The sequence below is a fragment of the Prunus avium genome, chromosome 6 (genome assembly GCF_965620075.1).
Source record: "Prunus avium chromosome 6, drPruAviu1.hap1.1, whole genome shotgun sequence".
In the NCBI taxonomy this organism is placed as follows: domain Eukaryota; kingdom Viridiplantae; phylum Streptophyta; class Magnoliopsida; order Rosales; family Rosaceae; genus Prunus; species Prunus avium.
This window is the reverse complement of record NC_142289.1, coordinates 8764091-8781443: the sequence shown is the minus strand read 5'-3', so window position 1 is coordinate 8781443 and position 17353 is coordinate 8764091. Positions and strand designations below refer to the sequence as shown.

The following is a 17353-nucleotide window of genomic DNA, read 5'->3' as shown; positions in this document are numbered from 1 at the left end:
ACGATTAACGCTAGCGTTTCTCTATTAACAACCAAGTTCTGTCCAGATGAGAATTGTGAAACAATTTGTCCAACACCAAAAATATACCAAAATAACATGCAAATGCTGAGCAACAAAATAAAAAAGCCACAAAACATTAAAAATGCCAGGTTGGATAGTCTGACTTATTGACAGCATTAATGAGAATCAAAGGTCAAATAGTATTCTCCAGTCCAGTCCGGTCCAACTATATATTATTATATGAGGACCTCCAGGCTCCAAGCATCGAAGAGTGATCTCTACACAACGAAAGGTACGCACCATACATCGCGTGTGTTGTAATCTCCGTCGCTGTGCCTATGAGGTTTACGATAATAATGTACAAATTTGGCATGGTGGGATGGAAAGCAACGAATCAGCTAATGATGATTAAGGTTTATCTACATATCTAATTATCTACCACCAAACAAATGATTAAGTTTTAACTTTTTTACCATCAAGGGAGAGAAATTATTGTGTTTAACGTGTGTCAGTGATGAATTCAAGATTTTATTTTTATCTTTATTTTTATTTTTTAAATGGAGGATACTTGCTTGTTCAACCTTGTGTTGTGTGTGGCATTTTAACGACTTTTCCTCCACCTTGCTTACTTTTCCCCCTCGCATTTCTTACTTCAGGCCTTAGCCCAGTAATTGGACAGATCTATGGGTGTGACATGAATGCTATGCAACATGACATGCCGATAATCTTAAAAGTAGACACATTGTAATGAGTGTACTAGGTCTAAAATTCACCATTTCAAAACTACAAGCGATAATATAAACTATAAGGAAAATAGAGTTTCTTGCATGCACAATACCACAGTGCTATAGGAGTTTGAACTTGAGATTACTACTAGTATGAAAATCAATGTCATTTTCCATTGAGTTACAATGACTCACAACAACTTATACTAACATATTTCTAAATATTAATAAGTATATACGCAAATTAGAATTGAAGTAAACCTAATAGTACAACATCAGCATGCTAATGCTACGTGACGAAGTTACAATAACACCCACTTAACAAATAAATGATTACTCATTGCGTAGCTTAGTTTTAAACCTTTTCACAGTAATGAAAAACACGTAAGTTGACGCGCCAAATAGAAGCAAAGCTCGAGAAATCTGAGCCTAGAAAACAGTTCCCTACAGAAAGTAGAAACCAACATCAACACCAACAATTTTTTCCACTCTCTTCCCCTATCCCCCACCTTCACGTGACCCCTACACAGACTCCACCAACGCTACTCGACACGCCCACCCAGCTGCTCCCCACTTCAAACTCCCTACTACACAAACCCACCATGAACATGAACCCCCTCCTCCTCACTCCATAAACCCACTATGTTTCCACTCCTCCCCCTCCTCCTCCTCCTCATCACTACCGTCCAATCTCAGCCCTCCATTTCTCTTCCCTCGCCGCCGCCGCCCAACCTCCTCCTCCCCTCCTCCGACGCCGTCGCCCTCCTCTCCTTCAAGTCCCGAGCCGACCTCAACAACAAGCTCCTCTACACCCTAAACGAGCGTTTCGACTACTGCCAATGGCAGGGCGTCAAGTGCGCCCAGGGCCGCGTCGTCCGTTTCGTTCTGCAATCATACTCTCTCCGCGGCGAGTTTCCGCCCGACACTCTCACTCGCCTCGACCAGCTCCGAGTCCTGAGTCTCCACAACAACTCGCTCTCCGGCCCAATCCCCGACCTCTCCCCTCTCCAGAACCTCAAGTCCCTCTTCTTGAACCGCAACGACTTCTCCGGCGCCTTTCCGCCTTCCATTCTCTCCCTCCACCGCCTCTCCGTTCTCGATCTTTCCTTCAACAACTTCTCCGGTCCCATTCCGGTGAGGCTCTCCGCTCTGGACCGGCTCACCTCCCTCCATCTCCAGTCTAACCGGTTCAACGGCACCCTCCCCGCTTTGAACCAGTCTTTCCTTTTCGTCTTCAACGTTTCGGCGAACGACTTGACCGGGCCGGTCCCGCCGACTCTGTCCCGGTTCGACGCGTCGGCGTTCCAGCTGAACCCGGGCCTCTGCGGCGAGATTGTGAACAGGGCGTGCAGCTCACGTGCCCCCTTCTTCGAATCTCGCAATGCGAGTGCTACCTCTCCGGCATCGGAGCCGTTAGTGGAGAGTGCGCAGTCGCAAGGAGTGGTTCTGTCGAAACCTTCCCCCAAAAATCACAAGAAAACTGGTCTCATTCTCGGGCTCGCGATTGGGGTTGCGCTCCTCATTGCCGGTCTCTTATGCCTCTTTGCAGTGGCCAGAAACCGAACGAAGACTATCACTCATGGAGCCACGAAACCAACCTCCATGAATGAAGGTATTGATCACATTCACACGAATCCAAATCCGAACGCTTTTAGAAACGAAACCCAAGTGACAGAACAGAGGGAGATGCAGTATCCCAGTAAGGTGAAAACAGTTGATGAATTTGAACAAGCTCAACCGAGAGCGATTCCGAGAAGTGGGAACTTGGTGTTTTGTTATGGGGAGGCCCAACTGTATAGTTTGGAGCAGCTGATGAGAGCCTCGGCGGAGTTGCTTGGGAGGGGTACGATTGGAACTACGTACAAGGCGGTGCTGGATAACCAGCTGATTGTGACGGTGAAGAGATTGGATGCGGGTAAGACTGCAATTACGAGCAGAGAAGCGTTTGATGAACATATGGATGCGGTGGGTGGGTTGAGGCATCCGTATTTGGTTCCGGTGAGAGCCTATTTTCAGGCCAAGGGAGAGCGGCTGGTGATCTATGATTACCAACCCAATGGCAGTCTCTTCAATCTCATTCACGGTAAGTGTGGTAAAAACGCTGAAACTATTGCATGCTTTCTGTTTGTTAAAATGTCCGTTTGGTTTTACTGGGTTTTGCTTTTCAGTCAAATTCATATATCACTTCTGTCTTAATACCGACAATCACGGGTGGGCCCCTTGGTGCTCATGGTTCAAAGTTTGACCCCATACCATATGATTTTTATCATGACATCATTCAAACACTTGTATGGATCATATTACACTTGTATTATTTCATGAGCATGAGACGGTAAATTCAGACGTTTTAGTTTTGAATTTACGTACGCATACACTTTCGAGTTTACGTGGGAGGTGATTTGCGAGTGATTGCACGTATGATAACCTCGTAACCAATTAGGAAGTGGTTTGTAGAGATTTTCCCTGTTAGTGAAAAAGTAGGAGGAATAAAAGAAAACAAGCTAGTAGTTGATTCTTTGCACTTCAAGCCAATTGTTTATAAGCTGTTGCTAACAAATTGCAATTATGTATGAACAGGTTCTAAATCATCTAGAGCAAAGCCTCTTCATTGGACATCATGCTTGAAGATAGCGGAAGATGTGGCTCAAGGCCTTGCTTACATTCACCAATCATCAACCTTAATCCATGGCAATCTCAAGTCCTCCAATGTTCTTCTTGGAGGCGACTTCGAGGCCTGTCTCACGGACTACGGCCTTTCCTTCTTTGCAGACACTTCTGCAAATGAAGATCCTGACTCTGCAGGCTATAAAGCCCCTGAGATACGCAAGTCCAGCCGTCGAGCCACTTCTAAATCTGATGTCTATGCCTTTGGCATCCTCTTGCTTGAACTTTTGACGGGTAAACATCCGTCCCAACATCCGCTTCTTGTGCCCACGGACGTGCCCGATTGGGTCAAAGCAATGAGGGATGATGATGTTGGGGACGATAATCAACTTGGAATGCTTGCTGAGGTTGCTTGTATATGTAGTTTGACATCTCCGGAACAGAGGCCGGCAATGTGGCAAGTGCTGAAGATGATACAGGAGATTAAAGAGAGTGTGATGACAGAGGATAATGCAGGTGTTGGATTTTCAAAGCAGTAGAGTCTGAATTTACAAATATTGGATTCAAAGAAGGAAATGAAGGCAGGAGCTAGTGTTAATACGTGTATCTCTCAGAGGATTTCCTGAGAAAAAGTTCTAATGGTAAATTTATGGGGCTAAGGTTTAACGACTCATTTGTAGGCGAAAGCTTGAAGGCATTTTTGTAATTGCAGGCACACGACCAGGCAATGTAATCTGTTAAATGGCAGATGTATAATGATTTTATAAATGCTTATGATTCGAGGCTTTGGTATTTACAACAGTTTCTCACCATACGAACTGTACAATGTTGGGGAAGTTAATGTGGCTTTTGGTGCAAGGTAGTGTCTGAAAATGCCAATAAAGACATAAGGGCTTTTTGTAGGAATATGATGGTGGTTGGTTTATTTTGGACCCATGCAATGTAAGGGCAATTGCTCACTCTGAAGTGGGCAATTTTTGTCCGGCCGTTGATACGATGCGGGCCCTATAGTTTTAGAGTCACCCAATTTTCTGCTGCAGCTTGAATATACAAAGCGACAAAATCACTCTAAGAAGAGGGATCAAACTGGAGTGTTAAGGAGTGGGTACATTGTCCTGACCAACCAAGAGACGTAATCCAGGTCTGCATGAGTTTGTTGTTGGATAAGGTGGAAAACCTATCCCTGTTGGCCTATTGAATGAAAGGTAGCTGGGATGGAGTAATAAGCTGACAGATTGATCCTTTTTTATTTTTTCTGTGTTGAATGGGGTACCGTATGGGTTCAGAAAGGTCGCTGTATTTTGATAAACATCCATAGATCCACTTTATTCATAAATAAATAAAAAACTCTCCATATCTTTTGCAAAACTGAATTGCTATGGCTAAATTATGAGCTCTGATTTCTAGGGCAACTGTGCTTTAACTTTCATGTTGAATTTTATTATCATCCAAGTGGAATTCGAAGTAAAAAAGTATATGAAGTCTATGTTCATTTGACTTAAAATTTGTCTGAGTAAAACTGTCACATAATAAAAGAGAAAATAAGTACAAAAATAAAAGATCACATGCCAAAGCCAAATTCTGACAAACTAAGTGGTATGCCTATGTATCTAATGGACGATATATGGAAAAGGAATCAGGAAAACAAATCAACACCAGATGTTAGCATCGTAAACCACCTTTTTCTTGCATGACCGTGTCTTCTTCCACCAGATGCAACAGCACTCCAATTTGGCCGTCTTATGCAAGTTTCGTGAGACTGCTTGCATGACAAGTTGGTTAGTCTAACCTACCATCCTCCTGCCAATTTACAACACCCCTGCATCCTACATGCAGGCAACAAAGAATGCAGTTTCATTATTTTGAAAATGAAGCTTTTTGTGCTTCTATTTTATAACAGGAGGAGAATGATTACCGGCAGTTACAGTTGTTTTCACCAAGCCATATGTTGGATCATATATGGCAGTCAAGATGTATGTACAAGTACAACATGAAAGGAAGCTGATGAAAATGAAGTTATCACATAATATCTATCTGAGCCTGTGGGCGAGGCCTCGATCTAATTATTGTCTCATCACTGTGCTTGATCCATTCTGAGAGTCTCCAAGGCTTCTGCCACTTCCATTTAAACTGTAGTAGCCACTGATGATGGCTTCTCTTCCACCTCCAAAGTTTCCCACCTTGACCCACCGTTGCTAGTTTCTTCATAGACAATTGCCCAATTGGTACCATCTGCACTCACCATGATGCAATGATGACTATTTTCTTAAGCAAGGAGGAGAATTACAACACTAAAGACAGCCGGAAAGCAAATGAATTACCTTTCGTGTCTGGTTCAGAAATGTTGCCGACTCTTGAATTGACCCACTAACAATTCCAGGTGTGAATTTGAGCTGCTTTGGTGCCGGAAGCAACCTTGGAGATAAACGACCACTCATATCATCGACACAGTGCTTTAATGAAATGCGTGAATTCCCCTGTTGAGTCCCATCCCATTTAAGTAGTAGTAAGAACAATTCAAAAATTGACAGAGAGGTAAAAATTTGAGACAGAAAATGTGGAGTAAAATATGAGCTTACTAAATAATGCTTTATCAGATATTAGGATGTTAGGCCTTAAAATAACCATTTAAATCATGGTAGATATGCATATTGATCTTAAAAACAAGGGTTTCCAAATAAATTTCCCAAGCTAAGGATGCGAAGAAGTTATAATGCAAGAAATGTTGAAAACCATGACATGTTTAGCAGGTGGTCTCACCAAAGCGGATGTACTTGAGGCAACAGCAACAGCTTGTTCTGTGACTTTTTGTTCCTTCATGAGCTCTTTTCTCTGTGCTTCACTTTTTCGCAGTAGATTTACAAGCTCATTCAGTTGATCTTGCATGTCCTTAATCTCCATATTCTTCTCCCACAACTGGCACCTGTTGAAACAGGAACAAGTTATAAACTTCACACATTGTAATCACAACTTATGGACTATTCATGTTAATTTTCTTATTTGCTGTTGCAAAGAGGTAATATTTACTCAGACAAAAACTATACCTCAAAATATTTGACCAAACATCATATACTATTCTAAAAAAATCTTAAATAGTTCACTGAGCATCAAAGAATGTGTATCTTGATAGTTGAAATAAAGTAATCCTAAGAATGCAATATAGCTTCCATCAGATTCTATGTAGGTTGTATAAGCGTATAAGCACCTTGCTTCTGCAGCAGCATTAAATATATATTGAAGCAAGTGCTTAGCATCACCCATTGAACGCAACTGATTCCAACGCCCACGACCGCTTAAGCTCCGCTCCCTTTCTTCTGCTTCTGACAGTTGTGAAGCCATCACCACAAGAACGTTTGAAGACATGCCCAGCATGTTCTCAAGTGAAGCTATTCTTGCCATTCTTGCATCCAGTGACATGGATAACACTCTGATTGGTCGAAAAGACAAAAATGTCAAAATGGAGATAGCATCATACTTACAAAACAAGACAATTGTATTGCATTCATATCAACTGTGCATGTGTAGTCATTGTCTGTTTAAATCTGCATATTTATGTATACATACATCAAAAAATTTAGTAGACATACCTGGAATATCCACTCTTTACTCTTTGGGTACTCTGCCCTTCAGAAGAAAGCTGATCTGCTTGTTTAAGTAAGGCCAATTCTTTTTCCAGTGCGGCTCGCCTACAATACTTTCTCATTAATCCCAGTCTAAACATATTCATTGCAATATACAGAAAGTATCAGAAAAATAGTACATACACTTGCTTTTGCTTCTCATATTCAAAACGAACTTCATACACATGCACCATGACTTCCAGCTCATGATCAAGCCACCGTTGTAAAGATCTTTCATTGCTCTGGAGATGCAACTCATATTGAAATTGTTTGATATAAAATTATAGCAGAGATAATAGGTCAATAAACAAATCTCCTTTAGGGTTTTCCAGGCTGGGTTTAAAAGAACCACAAGCTTAACGATCGATTAGAGTAAATACAAACCAACAAGCCATGCAAATAATAATAAGCATACTTTTGGCTATACATTAATTTCTTTCCAGATATGAAAAGGGATGAGTCATTGTGAGCCTAAGCTGTCCAACCTATAAAAATGTTGCTGGATTTGACAGACGGATGTTCCCAACATTAAATTTAAAAATTGCACTAAGATGAAAAGTACAGATCTTTACCTGGCTAGCTGAAGTATGCTTGTTGGGGTTAACTGATGGAGACAACACTAAATTAGGAAATGAGATGATGTAACAAAAGAATACTTCCAAAAGAATAATAAAAAAAAGAATTACCTGAGTTGTCACGTACAGCAGATTTGCGAGCTTCTAACAACTCCTTAAGCCGCTTGGTAGCAGTTGCTGCCACTTCTGTCTTTCTTTGAAGAACCTGCAAGATCGATTAAAATGATTGGCAATATTCGATAAATTTTTTAATATCAATGAGAAAAAGTAATTTACCCCATACTCCCAATATAGCATATATCTTGTTTAAAACCTTTTTAAAGTTGGCCAATTTAGCATGCATGGTGTAGCAGACATTCATGCAGACATAGATGCTCAGAGAGGGGAAATTTTTTTTTTGGGGGTTCGAAATGAGAGAAGGGAAGGCTAACTGTCAGCGTGCATTTCCAAATATAAATATTTACTGTTTTCTGGCGCTGATTCAGAGCTTCAAGCTTGTGCCGTTCATACTCATTTCTCCTCCCCTCCTTCCTTAGCTGCTTGTGATAAAATCATAATCAAACTTCAAAACCAGCACTAAATAATACAAGAATAGAAAGCAATGACATGACAAGAATTAGCACAACTAAAATAAAATGGCCTTTACAAGCAAACCCCAAAAGGATTACAGGGCCTAGTTGGCAATGGCAACCAATTCCAAAATTTCAAGAGCACTTTGAGACATGAAAAAATGTGTAATACGATACAAAATGATGGGTGAAACCCATAAGACCAAACCGTCCATGGAGTAAGGTAACACAACAACATGATACCAAAAGAAAGCATCGTTGCACTTCATATTTAAGAAAAAAATTATTGGCTTCAAGACAGAGATTTATAACAGTAGGTTAAGTTTGTAATTATTGAAATTTCTTCATATTCTGTTTCAGTTCTCTCAAACATGATGATACATCTTTATTTAACAGGAATGTCATAACATAAATTTCTGAATTTCCACAGTGCATGCAACAAACATTACAGCTCTTAACCCCTCCTGAAAAAGTAAAGATATCCAGTTGCTTAAATGCTCCAATATCCAATTGTAATATAATATATATCAAGGAAATAACAAAATCTTTACTAGGAACCCACCAGCCGTGAAATTGGAGGTATTAAAGATGACCAGATTACATATTTTTATGGAAGGTAAAGCACCTGTAGCAATTCCTTTTCACGAGAAGCCTTCCATTGTCGAAATTGTTCTGCCTCTTGCTTTATTTTATGCTGCAACTGAACCTGCAGATGAAGAAAAACCAGGTAACAAAGACCCAAAAGTTTCAATATATTATACAATTCACATCATTGTTTACATAACTGTCTGAAATACGGAGAAAAGAGAACCAACCTTCTGAGCTTTGATATATTGTATTTCAGCTTGCAGCCGCTTTGCTGCTTCCTCACTTTTTTGTTTTGCCTTTAAAAGGTGGACTTGGTTTTCTTGTTTCTTCTTAAGATCTAAAATCTGTAGTTCATAATTGAAACATTCAACCATCAGCACAAAGATAGGCGAACAGAATGGTATCTAAATATTTCATAGCATCACCTGTGTTTCGAGAAACTTTAATTTTTGCGCATGCACATCTTGCATTTTTTGTCCTTGTATGTCAGAGTTAGTAGCAAGGCTCTCGACTTCAGCCAATAAGCGGTCCCTCTCTTGCTGTGATTGTTACGAATATCGGCCATAAAATAAGGGAATATTAAACAATCAAAATTCAAATATATTTTAGCATAAAAAAAGAGTCAAACATGTTTTATTTGACCTGCACAATTCTTTTCTCTTCTTCGAGTTCCATGACTTTCTTTCCAAAGTGCTGCTTCAGTGCCTCAGTGTCAATCCCTCCAAAAAGTCTCATTTCAGACTGCAAAAAAGTGGAAGCTATGACTTTGGGGTAGCGCAGAGGTAAGGTTATCATTCCATTCCACTATATAAATAAAAACATGCCAAAAAGATTAACGAAGGTTGATTGGGACACTGACTGCCAGCTCAGTTAATTCAGAAATAATTAAGGTACTGAAAGTGAAAATGACTTCATGTCACACCAAATTAAATTTGCTTGGAGATTGTCAGACAAGTCTACTCAAGATTATACTTGTACATATTCACTATACAGTTATTAATATTTATTTATTTTTAACTTACAGAAGCAAAAGTCTAAGAACAGTCCCAAAAAAGAAAACTCAGATTGATATTGCATCCCAAAAAAAAATTATGTTCTTTTTTTATAGCATTCCTGAGCAATGTATTCATTTTTCTAATATATGAAATATTAGAAAGATTACAATCATAACAAAGTAGGGCTATTTGCAGACTGCGGAATTGAAAAATTAGGAACCTAGCATGTTATAATGAAATACTAAACAGAAATTTCACCAAAAAAAGAAAGAAAAAGAAATACTATATAGAACATAACCATATTTACTCATATTTTTCAACCATTAGATCAGTTATGCATGTATGATCAAACAGATAATAATAAAAATCTTTTTTTAAGGAGCTCATTTTAAGAACTTATAAACATAGTACATATATTAGTTGGATTATGAGTATTTTTCTTCAAGTTCAATCCCATAAAGTAAAACCTCTTTTTGCTCCAAGCGTTTGTTCAACTCATTCAACTCTATATCCATAGTGTTTTGCAAAAGTTGATGCTCCCACTCCTTTTTAACTTCATCGATTTCCTTGGAATTTTCGCCTGCAAAATTTTGCAATTTTATTCCAAAAAAGTGAAGGCCAAACTACCGAGTAAAAAGATGATTTATGTATTAGAATAAGCATTTCATAAATCAAGCCCAACCAAAATTGGCCTGTTAACAACATTATTCTAAATTTTCTTATTTAAAGAAAATTAAAAGAAAAAACATCATTCTTCTAAATTGGTCAAAATTATGAATGGAATGAGTGTTTACCAGATGTAATTTCCCCCATCTGATAATCAGATGAGTCCATACTCTGGAAGCCCCTCTTAAGTCCATCACTTTTTGGGAAACAAACAGGGCCTTCCTGAGAAGTGGAAAAATATCAACATGAAGATCATCCAGCAATTAAATCGTAAATTTTAATATAATTTGAATCTGATGTCAAACTACAACCTTAATATACCTAGTTAGTGACATCTAGGAAAACTTTTTTCAATCAAATAAGTAAAAGATATGTTGAAGTTGGAAAATCAAACACAAAACCAATTAGCAATGGGTAGAAGCTCTTGACTTAATATACTGAGATTTAAGCCTAAGCCTTAGAATGCTCCTTGTGGAAATTTTAAATTCCTGACAACCCCTTACGTGTGGCTGGATTGAGCCAAACATATGTATCAATTACAGTGGGTGACAATGTGATGTGAAGCATCTGTGGTAAATTGGGCCAACATGTGGATAAATTGCCCGCTCTGATACCATGTTATAGTTGGAGCCAAACACATGTATCAATTACAGTGGGTGACAATGTGATGTAAAGCATCTGTGGTAAATTGGGCCAACATGTGGATGAATTGCCCGCTCTGATACCATGTTATAGTTGGAGCATCCAACCCAAAACCCCGTTAACAATGATTGTATAAGCTCAAGATTTTATATATTAAGATATAAGGCTTAACTACCGACATGAGATTTTTAAATTCTCAACCAGCTAAATATCACGTATGAAAGACATAAACAGTAAAATTTCGATGACATACTTGCACATCTGTTTCAAACTGCTGCACAACAGCGCATCTGCTGCGGTATCCATGAAGTTCTCGACAAAGATTCTCATTGGTAGCCTCAAGCCAAGCAATCCTTTCCTTGAGAACCTATACAACCAATTTCTTTTTGTGTCCATAAAAAGATGCATAGAAAATTAATTTAAATCAGTGAAAAATATATTTCAGGCAAAATACCAGCACTTCATCTGATGGAGCTCCACCACGAGCGCAAAGCTCTGCCTGCAATAATTTTAGCTGCTCTTGCATCTTTTGCATCTCATTGGATATCACATCTCTATTAACCTGTACCCAAAAACAAGAATGTTTCATGTTGGTCCAAATTCATGGAATATGAAACACTGTACTCACCAACTAACACAGTGTGTAAAGGGAATTTTAGCAAACCTTGTCATAAGAAAGTCATCTGACAAACTTACAATAGGCTTGTTCTGGATATTACGAGCACGATTTGCATATTTCAGAGTGTTAAGACTTTCCTCGGCATTGATATCGGCAGGACTGATGCAAGCTGGAAGCATAGCAAATTTCACCAAAAGTAAGAAGCATGAAAGGCATCCATCTTCAATCAAAGAGGAGAACAATTCCAGTCTATCTTGTTAAAAGTACACAAATGATCCAATATTATTTCTTCCAATGAAAAATTATTTCCATATTGGAAAACACATCACTCAGTTCAATGAAATAGTTGAGCAAGGGAAGTATGAATAAATGTCACACTATATTCTTAGTGGCACTGGACAAAAGCACACATCATCGTAACAAGCTCGTACGGGTTACCTATCATTACAGTTTTGCTGTTTCCACCAAGTGAGTCCTGCCAAAATGCACAAGTGAACCCAGATCAGAACAGGAAAAAATAAAGCAAGCCAAAACAGAAACTTCATCCCCCAATGTATCATTCATGTTTGATAAGTGACGTTTCAAAAGTAATGTGGACACATTGCCATGCCAGTATCAGCATGTACATTTGAAAAATAACGCTAAGATTTTACATGAAATTATATCTCAGGCATAACAGGCAGAACAGTCATGTTTATCTAACCTGCAAAAGTCGGGTCAGTTTACTGTCTCGGTAAGGGACGTGCACACCTTCTTTCCGCTTTTTCTCATCCCCCAATGCACTGATGACATTACCAAGTGCAAGAAGTCCCTTGTTAATATGTATACCTATTCATAAGTTAATATTTACAAGTCTCATTACTTTATGATTGAAAGTTACATTACGATTACATTCAGAAACAGTTTACCAACCTTCTTTTAGCCGAAGACCATCGGAACCTGTTCTCTTTGCTCGTTCGGATCCAGCAAGATCTACCAAATGGAGCTTTGCGCAAAAATACTCTTCACCCATATCCTCATCTGGAGTGTCATTCCCGGGAAAAGCTGAACTGATTTTTCGCATCTGTTCTAATGTGATTGTGAAGATGGCATGTGATCGACTAGTACCACCATAAAAATTGGAACCATAAGCCATTAAATTATGGGCATTCACTCTTAAACTGTAAGTGTAACAAGAATTTCTAGCACTTCAATTGTTACACTAATGCATCCTTGCAAATGAAATTTTTTATCTCGGAAACAGTAATACCAGAAACAAAATTATTTGAATTCAAGGACTGTATCAATATGTCCCAGGCTGAAGATATCTATAAAGAACCAAGTTCCTCCCAATTTTATTTATAAACCTTGATATTTCACAAAATTTTCAGTCTTCATGTTAAAATTTGAAAAGTAATGAGTGCATTGGATATACTTAACAATTGAATATTCCAACCATTATGACAAACAGACCTTACCCAAGAAGATTGCATTTAGGGGTCAGAACCCAAAAAAAACCATTGAAACTGACCTTATCAGTCAGCGAAAAGTGAATTTGCATGGCAAAGAAAATTTGAAATTCAAGGTTTACCTAGATTGGTTGTTCATGTTTGTACTTCCCGTTGCTCTGTTTAATGATCCTTGATCCAGGCAAGTGGCCATTTCTTGTAACGAATTTACAGCAACTTCAGTTAATCCTGCTAGTGTTATAGCTCCATTTGATTTTTCACGAATTTGTATCGGATGCCTTACAACTTTTGCAGCATGTCCATTTGTAGTCTCCATTTTCATAGATAGAGAATCCAACAAGTCACACACTTCTTCGTTCAGAATCTGAAAATTTAAACCCTCTAATTAATTCTGTTATTATGGAAGAAAAAAAAAAAAACAATTGGCAAGAGATTGGTCTATGAAAAGTAATAGATAACTAGCCATTGTAGAAAGACTTGCTCATACTATCATTGTTGTGAGTTGGACCCCTCTCCAGAAGAAGGTCCCTTTTCGAGTCGCCTTTAAAAAAGTAGAGATATTTTGGGATCTATCATCTATAATACAGGCAATCAAGACTGCTTATAACATTTTCCACTTCTCTTTCCTTTTGGTCATTGCATATGGTTTACAAGTTTTTCGAAGCACATGACTGAGGACATATCTATGAAAAAGTAGGGAGATAAACAATATAAGGAATGTACCTCAATATAGGAAACTTGCATTTGGAATTCTGTTTGATGCTTCAATATTTCAATCTTGTTGAACAATGCATTCATAACTTGAGGAATCAGCCCTGTCTGGCAGCCATCTCCAGAGCCAGTTCCCATGGTATATGTCTTTCCAGATCCTGTCTGCAGCATATTTATATTTCAACTGTTAAAATAACAGGAGACCAGATGCAAGGTCTTGTTCAACCATAAAGCACATTTTGTACAGGACAGACATTACCTGACCGTAAGCGAGTACAGTAGCATTGTATCCTTGGAATAAACCATGAATAAGTGGAGAAATGCAATCTTCAAATATGGCAGGTGATGGAGCTCCACCACTTCCATAGACATGATCAAATGTAAAAGAATGTGGGCCAATTTTTATCTGCACCATGGTCAACAAAGATCATACTATCAGCAACTAAGACAGCAAGCGAAAAAATTCCAAAACAAACATAGCCACCTAATATGAAAAAAGGTATTATGCCAAATGCTTAACTTTCCTAAATTTATCACCTTCTACCTTAACTTTCCTAAATCCAGATGGCTCAGTAGAAACAGAAAATATCCGAAAAGAAAAATGTAACAGACTATAATTTAACACTTACCAAATGAGAAGCTGGATTCATATCACACACTACCCCATAGGGTTGTTACCAAATTTCAGATTGTAAAAAAACCAAAGTAGTTAAGTCCTATGAACCATAAGTAACATAAACGAAGGAGAGAATGGCTTCTAATTCTTCATGCTTTATGCCCGCTTCCAAAAACAGAGACACATAACAGATGAAACACAAATTACAAAACTCCATTAATTCGACAGAGGTACAATCTGGAAACACCAACAATTCATTTGACTATGCACCAAAAAGACAAACTAAACCTTACATTAATCTTTAACTTAAAAAACAGAACCCAGATATCCAAATACAGTAACACCAACAATTTCAATCTCAAGAAACCCACTTCCTTATTGCAAACAGAAAGCAGAGTACCTGAGGCTTTCCGGGTGTGACAGTAACACATTCCTTACAACCCTGAAGGCGTTCATCATCAATAAGCGGTCTAATGTGAAGGGCTACCTTGACACAGCAATTCTCTGATGCCTCCATTGAAATACTATCACAACTAAAGAGAGTGAATTGAAAAAGGGAAGAGTGAAAAAAGAGAGAAAAACGGCATGCAAATAGATGGGTTATACAGAAAGAGATAAAATTTGTTAGAATCTTGATCTCATTTTCTAATCAGTTGGAGTTAGGATGAAGAAAATGATGCAACAACAAGTGGGTTTTCAACAGACACGGAGAGAGAGAGTTGTGGTTGGAAAAAAGGGGGAGGGCGGGGTTTAGGATTGGTTTGAAAAGAAGACTAGCAGAAGGCAAAGGCAAAGGCAAGGAGGCAGAGATAACAACTACAACAACAACAGAAGCAATACAATTATAGAAATACTTGGTGTAAATATACGTTACTATCAAATCATTTTCCTTGTTCTTGACTGCTCAAACACTGACCGAGTCACCCAAAAGCCAAACCAAGCTGAAGACTTTGGTTGCCTGGTTGCTGCTGCTGTGTGTGTCTATCTTTGCTTTCCCAAATTGCCCTCCAGTTCCCAGTCAGTGTGCTGTGCTTCCACTTGCCTACTGTTCAGAAAGGCCAAAGCTTTAAGGCCAGCCAACCTCCAGTCTTCAACCGTACACTTGGTTTCGAGGTATTTCCAACTGTCGATAGTACTTGGTTTCTTGCAAAAGAACAAAAATAAAAAAATACAGAGATACCTTGAAACAAGTATATATAATTATATTTTTTCTTCGGTAACACAAAAGAAGGAGAAAAAATAATGTGCCTCCTCTCAGTTACCAAGATGCAAAAACCATAAAATATTATTCTAAAATTGCAGTGATGTTACTGGGCATGAAGCTGAGAAATCTCCCACTGTTAGTTAACTTATGCTTGATAACGGTATTATATTTGTTTTTATTTCTTTTCTTCTTCTTTTTTATATTTGTTTATATTTTACATATAGAAAATTCTACGCATACCAACTTTGTATACCACACCAGATTATCACATTAAAAAGACAGCACTAGAATAGAACTCAATTGGATGCGAGACGTAGTCAGGATTTTTAGATTGGCTGTTAAAATTCAAAACCTAACTGTAAGAGTTGTTATACACTGCTCCTTACCCATTTTGGCTATAACAAAGGAAAACTTTAGCTCCAGCAGCTTCTTTATTTTATAATCATGCCTAATTTTGGCTCATAATAGCTTTTTAGCCATTTTAGTTAAAATTTGACTAAAATTTGAAGACTCTCCTGAATATGCTTTAAAGGGAGTTGTAAAATAGGTGAAGGTCAAAGCCAATTCAAGCCTCACTTTGGCTACGCCCTTAATGTAAAAATAACATATAAGTTGGGAAAAATGGTTGGACTCAACTCTACTCTTCTGTTTAGGGAACTATAAACTTATGCTCGACATTTGAAAAAGAAAAAAAAGAAGTCATTTTTTTGGTAATTAATGAATTGTAGAAAGGAAAAAACAAAAGAGATAGAGAAATGTCTTAATCATATGATGATAAAAGCAATAACCATCGCCTCTTTCTTTGTAAATACATAGCTTGGATATGAATGTGGTAAAAGACAATTGAAGCATTAAGCTATCTCACCCAAATGTTGTTGTGATAAGGTTTGTTCAAAATGTCCTTCCTCCAAAAGAAATGAATAATGGCCGAAAAAAGGGGTATAAAAAAAGACAAAAGATTTCAACTTCAAAAGAAAAAAGTTCAAGTTTTCTAGTCTTTACACCTAACCCTTCGAAACCTTCATCCATCGGATTCTCCCCAAAGGCCAAGTATCCGGAATGAGGCCCCATCAAATGATATCAAATAGTCCTATTGGTTTTGGATATGGACTGGTTTTGTTTTAAGACTTTGATGTTATCATAATCCTCTTGTTTATATATATATTAGGTAATACGGACTGCACCGACAAGAGTCTTCCCAACCTAAATTAGTCTAAAAATGACATGATTAAGTAAGAGAGGTTAGACTTTAGACTTCCTTAAACTATTATTTATAAAAAAAAAAAAATAATTGAATTGTAAGCAACTTCCTTTGTTTTCGTAATAAGGTGACAAGTCATACTCAATAGGGTCTACATCGAAAAGGTTTGCTTTGTAATTGTAGAAAAATGATGGTCATTTGTGCAAATTTTTTACTCTAAGATTGCATATTAAAGAATGCGAGTTCTAACATAAGCGACAAAAAAAAAAAAAAACAAAGAGATTGGTTAGGTTGCACAACTACACATGACATTGACAGCTAAAATAGTACAAAGACACATTTTATGCACCACAATATGCGCAAGTAATTATAATGTGTACATTTAAGGGCAGAACTACGATTTTTTTTTTATGGATGTACTAGCTAAAATTTTTAGCTTAAAATCTTACCTTTGCAGTTTGAATCTGTTAAAATTTATTGACATCAACCAGATAAGCTTCAAAAATGCAATGTGCAAAAATATCAATAATTAAGTTTCACATATGTATTAGTTGTAAACACAAGAATAGA

The 17353-nt window shown here is 37.9% G+C and overlaps 2 protein-coding genes across 3 annotated transcripts; one reads left to right on the top strand and one right to left on the bottom strand.

The window, feature by feature from the left end:
• The first annotated feature begins 1045 nt into the window (after positions 1-1045).
• LOC110746452 (Leucine-rich repeat protein kinase family protein) lies at positions 1046-4697 on the top strand. Its single transcript, XM_021946673.2, has 2 exons — positions 1046-2808; positions 3303-4697. Exons 1-2 carry the CDS (start codon positions 1368-1370, stop codon positions 3866-3868), a joined length of 2007 nt encoding a protein of 668 aa, XP_021802365.2. The 5' UTR covers positions 1046-1367; the 3' UTR covers positions 3869-4697.
• Positions 4698-4802: 105 nt separating this feature from the next.
• On the bottom strand, positions 4803-15538 carry LOC110746447 (kinesin-like protein KIN-4A). Of its 2 annotated transcripts, XM_088255145.1 has the most exons (27): positions 15295-15538; positions 14779-14911; positions 14022-14168; positions 13775-13924; positions 13174-13415; positions 12516-12703; positions 12307-12431; positions 12042-12078; positions 11681-11772; positions 11439-11546; positions 11238-11351; positions 10471-10564; positions 10144-10256; positions 9324-9422; positions 9107-9220; positions 8909-9025; positions 8719-8799; positions 7989-8060; positions 7636-7729; positions 7522-7553; positions 7094-7191; positions 6917-7015; positions 6535-6756; positions 6090-6252; positions 5651-5806; positions 5245-5561; positions 4803-5155 (listed from the first exon to the last, which is right to left on the bottom strand). In XM_088255145.1, the coding sequence occupies exons 2-26, from the start codon at positions 14893-14895 to the stop codon at positions 5349-5351; spliced, it is 3087 nt and encodes a 1028-aa protein (XP_088111271.1). In that variant the 5' UTR covers positions 14896-14911; positions 15295-15538; the 3' UTR covers positions 4803-5155; positions 5245-5348. The 2 variants fall into 2 exon arrangements, with proteins under 2 accessions (XP_088111271.1, XP_088111270.1); XM_088255144.1 differs by having other exon boundaries at positions 14779-15538.
• Positions 15539-17353: the final 1815 nt, after the last annotated feature.